General features: G+C 41.1%; 1 protein-coding gene across 1 annotated transcript in view; it reads left to right on the forward strand.

The window, feature by feature from the left end:
- Window positions 1-5,275, forward strand: part of Ttc29 (tetratricopeptide repeat domain 29) — a 293,590-nt gene that overhangs the window by 127,362 nt on the left and 160,953 nt on the right. Inside the window, exon 9 of the mRNA XM_023705716.1 lies at window positions 1,035-1,158. Within this exon, the coding sequence (XP_023561484.1) occupies window positions 1,035-1,158 (124 nt within the window). The remainder of the gene's footprint in view (window positions 1-1,034; window positions 1,159-5,275) is intronic.

Here is a 5,275-nt window from a genome sequence, read left to right on the forward strand (position 1 = left end):
TCTGTTGGAAATCATGTCCTCTTGAGTATTTTGCCAGAATACATACCGTATGTAACTTTAGTGACCTGAGATTTCAGTGCTGGAGGGAACTTTATAATAATTAATATTCATTTTTATAACATTTTTAAAGTTTCTTTTTAAGAAAAAAGAACCAGCTTCATTGAGATGTACTTTACATACCATACAATTCTCCCATTTAAAGTCTGCAATTCAGTGGTTTTAGTATAGTTACAGAATTGTGAAACCATGACAACTATCTGATGTCAGGACCCCTCATCAGTCTGAAGATAAACCCTGTACCGACTATCAGCCACTCCCCATTTCCCACTCCTTTACCTCTGACAGCCATTGATCTGCTATCTGACTGCACGGATTTGCACATCTTAGCTGTGTCATGTAAACAGGATCGTACAATATGTGGTCTTCTGTGTCTGCCTTCTCCCACTTAGTATGTTTCCAAGTTCCATCCATGCTTCAGTATATGTCAGTACTCCCTTCCTTTCTATGATTAATAGTCCATTGTATGAATATACCACTTTGCTGGCCCATTCATCGATTGATGGGCTTTGGGACTGTTTCTCTTCCTTGACTATTATATTTCATGCTGCCATGAGCATTCATGCACAAGGTTTTGTGTGGGTGTAAGTTTTCAGTGCTCTTGGTTATATATTGTGAAGTTAAATTTCTAGTTCTTGTGGTAACTATATAAAATTTTGGGGGAGCCACCAAAGTGACTTCCAAGGTAACTATATCATTTTATATTCCAATTAACCATGTACAAGGGCCCAAAGTTCAAATTTTTTAACTCCAGCATACACAGCATTTCTACGTCTGACTTAAATGACATAGAAGAATTAACACGTTAAACTGAAGTTTTAACTCCGACAAAGAAGCCACACGTTTGCTAATTTGGGATTTATTTTCATTATCCTGTAACCATCTTGCATTTTCCACAGCAGTGGTACAAAACCATGCTCTTTTCAGTGTGACACTGAGCTGATACTGCAGCACTTTCTAATTGTATTTCTTTCCAGCCAGGGAGAGATGAAAGAAGCAGTTACATACTTGAAAAAAGTTGTGGAAATTACAAGAAACAACTTTCAAAGCCTAGACATTGTGAGAACAAGTACAATGCTTGGGGACATCTACAACGAAAAAGTGAGTATGTGTATTGCTTATCGAGGGGGAATTGGCAGTTTTAAAAGTCCACTCCCTCTTGATCCTCATCTTTCCATAATGTATTACTTCGAAGGTGTGAGGCCGAGAAAGGAGACCGTGTACAAGGCTAGGACCACAAAGAGAAGGCCTCTTCCTCCTTCTCTTCTCGGGGCCCCGTGGTGCTGTCCACCACACAGTCTCCAAGAGCTGCTAACTCTGATCCATAAATTTGCAGCCAAGTGACTTTGGATCTGAGGAGCAACCACAGCAAAAATTCCAAGGAACTTTCCAAGATGGGTTCTGCTCACCTGCCCGCCTTGAGATTCATCCCTCTGGCTCCAAATCCCCTTTTCATCAGTCCAGCTTTGACGTCCCATGTTTCCACCCAGGAGAAGAAAGGACAATTCCAAGAATGATTGAAATTTAAAAGGAATTTCAATAACAGTTTGGGTCTGTGAGGAAGAAAATAAATAAGAGAAAGAAGTCTAAAATAAAATTAAATAAAATTATCACATTCACAAAAACATTACTGGTAAATGTGCTGAACCTAATGGATTTTTTTAAGTCCCACATTTGTCTCTTATTAACTGTATTCTCCCTGAGAAATTATATGAAAGAGGCCGAATTTTCTAGTTATAACTGCTGTTTTATTTTATTTTTTAATTTTTTCTGTATTTAGGACAGGATGTACAGGGTCTTATTACATAGATCGGACTTATAGTGATTCTCCTGTTTTCAGCATCCCAAGTGCTGGGATTACTCCGACGTGCCACCGCGCCCAGTCTCAATGGCCCTCTCAGCACGCCCCAGGGGTGGGGCCTGCAGGTCACGCTGGGGATCAAACCCTGCCGCTGAGGCGCTTTAGTCTGCTGAGCTATCAGGCCAGCCCTTATAAACTGCAGTTTTATAAACTGCTATTTTAATCATGGAAAATATCCATTGTTTTTTCAGGATAATTATGTTCTCCAACTGTGTTGATACACTCTATTTTAATTTCTTCAAGAGGTTGTGCATACAGAGTGAACGCGCCACCTCTGCAGCTGTCTGCTGGGGCTAGAAGCCTCGCTCTTCACTTACCAGACCTGGAGGCTGAAGCAGCTCACTTACACTTCCGGGTGCCTCAAACACCTCACCTTTAACTTGACTCTGAGTAATCAGAGTGCACAGGCACTTACAATAGTGCTTTCTGCTGAGTGTGATCTGCACGAGCACTGACTGTTATTATTCTCTACACTTTTAGTGAGATAAATAATTGCTCTCTTCCAGACCCTTGGAGATCTTTAATCACACCAAGTCCCGATTCTAGGTTGCAGTGGCCCTCGAATCCACTCTCTTAACTCACTGCATTATTCTGGTATTTGTCATAAAGTTGACTTCAAATCAGAAGGATTTAGGATTTTTAAGGAAAAGAGTGAGAAATTAATTTGAAGGAATGAAGCTAGAATTTCTTCATTTCCAGTCGTTGCAAAAAGGTGTGCACCCTTTTTGCTCTCAACCTTCCCTCTTGCTCCTGCAAGCCCTCTGCCCTCCTCTCTGCTGTGACCCTCAGCTTCCTGTGCCTCCCTCTTCCCCACTGGTCATGGCCCCAGCTCTCCAGCCTGCTCTTTCTTGGCCTCTGAACCTTGCTGTCTCACCCTCTCCCTCGGTCTCCACCTCCTTCACTCCATTTCCCTTCTCCCTCTGCCCTCCCTGCCTGTTTCCCAGCTGCCCTAGGGTTGCTCCTTTGTCCTTGTTCTTTTGTCCTGCTGCCCCTGCTCCCTGCCATCTGTGCAGGGTCACTCTCGGCTGTCTTGAACCCTTGGGTCATTTTGTATTTACTTCTGCTTACTTTGCAGGATACAGTAATGTAAAAATATACCCTTATGAGGCTTACAGTCTAATGAAAGCATTATCTCTTGGCTGCAAAATTAACATTCCCAATAAATACAATAGATTTGTTTTCGAAGGAGTTGTTCTTTAGAACGTAAGTGCAAAAACACTAAATTATTTTACCTTCCCATTCCGCCATGCCCAAAAACTGGCCCCTTAGCCTAACCTGCACTCTATGTGTCAGCCTGTGTTTTCCCAACTACAGAAAAATAGGGAAAATAATATATTTGGTAGGGCAATACTTTTATATTTGCAGTTTTGCTGCTTGAACCAATGTGTGTTCTATGCTCTGATTTTTTATTCTTGGATAAAAATTTAGTGTTCAAAACTGTGTCAAAGCTAAAGGTTAATTTTCATCAATTTTTTTCATATTTTAAAAATAAATTTGAAGGATTTCAGATATTCATGCTACCTTCAAATATGTATATTAATAGTTCAAAATTTCATTCAGATACTTGAATAATTCCTATAATATATGAACTCTCAAGGTGGTATGATATTAAGTAGATAATACCAGAACAAGGTTTGTATGTCAAACCTTCCAAAACAAACCTGGTTTGTTATGCAAATTGTTAAAGTTACATTTCATTTTTGGAACTTACCATTAAGTATTACTTTGAGAACATTCTCCGAGCTAAAAAAGTTACTGATGTCTTCCCAGGATGACTCTGAATTGTTAAATAATTACTAAGAATGTAATTTAAAAGTTAATTTATTAGAACAAAGTGTTGGTTATTAATCCGGATGAGTTCATGGCTGAATACTCCATGGCTGGTTGACGGAAGTGGGCCAATGGGGGCATAAACCAGAAAGGTTCATTTTGTCCCCAGCTTCTCTTCTTTTCTCTTTGCTTTGGGGATCCCATGGGTTGTAGCTTTGCTCCGAGCTGCCCTTCCACCATGCAATTTCTGCCGTGGGGCCGGCTTGCCAAGGACTGAACCCTCTGAGCCCATGAGCCAAAATAATACTTTCCTGCTCTGTCCCAAAATGTTCGACGGCTCTCATCCATCTCACCCCGCTGCTTCCTGCTATTTTCTGTACCCAACACAGCCAAAATGACCTTTGTGGTGTTCTTCAAACGTGCCAGGCTAGCGCATGCTTCAGGCGTGTGTGTGTGTGTGTGTGTGTGTGTGTGTGTGTGTCCTGGCCAGAGTGCCCCACAAGGAAGGCTCTCCGCTCTCACCTTCGCATCGCTCGCTTCCTGCCACCCAGCTGCTGCCAAGGGCCACGTCTTCCAGGGGCCTGAGAACCCACTGCAGCACTCGCTCTTCACCTTCTCCCTGCCTTCCTCAGAGCAGAAACCAAATCTGCCTGTTTACTGATTGATTCAGGTCCCCAGAAGCGGGGTGGGGGGGAATAGGAAGGGGAGGGAGAGGGGAGGGGAGGGTGTTAGACCCTCTGGACTGCCAAGGCAGCCCCGCCCCCAGGGCACATTGAGACCGCAGTTGAGACTGGGTGTGGTGGCGCGCGCCTGTAATCCCAGCTCTTGGGAGGCTGTGAACAGGCGGATCACTTCGAGTCCTATCTACGCAGTGAGACCCAGAACACCCTATAGACCTTTCCCTAAAATACAAAAATACATAAATAAATAATCAAAATTGTAACATCTTAAAAAATATCCTTTATCATAGTTAGTTTACTTTTTATTATGTAATCATGATAGCCCCATTCTTCCCTCCCTGGGATGACCTTTTGATGGGGTGTTAATGAAAATATACAATGAATATAAAGCAGCCAACTGAGAATGATTTCAGGAAGATAATCAGGTTTAGACATTTTATGAGATTTCATATCCCTTAATAAATTCTGAGAATAATCACATAGGTAAGAGGATGATGGGCTCAACACTAAAATAGTAGGAAAAATAAGCAGAAAAATGATTCACCCTTGATACAGAGAAAATACCCATTTATTTTGAGCTTGATTGTTGATTAGCATGGCATATTAGACGTGAAGAAGGATCTAGAAAGAATCAGAATAATGCTTGAAAATTGTATCTTAATATAATAATTCCAACTTTGTTTCAACAGCTGTGATGTCATTGAGATCCTCTCCTGGAATCATCCACTAAATGATTAACAGGGTTATATGTAAAATAAACTGAAGCTGTCTTCTTCCCATACAGTGTATTTTGAAGTATATAACTTCACCATATATTTTAAAACTCATATATTAAAGATAATTCTGGGGATAATTTTGGAAGCTTTTGAATTTTATAATAGAATAGAAATTATTTGATGAGAGAAAC

The sequence above is a fragment of the Octodon degus genome, unplaced genomic scaffold (assembly GCF_000260255.1).
Source record: "Octodon degus isolate 3935 unplaced genomic scaffold, OctDeg1.0 scaffold00227, whole genome shotgun sequence".
NCBI lineage: Eukaryota > Metazoa > Chordata > Mammalia > Rodentia > Octodontidae > Octodon > Octodon degus.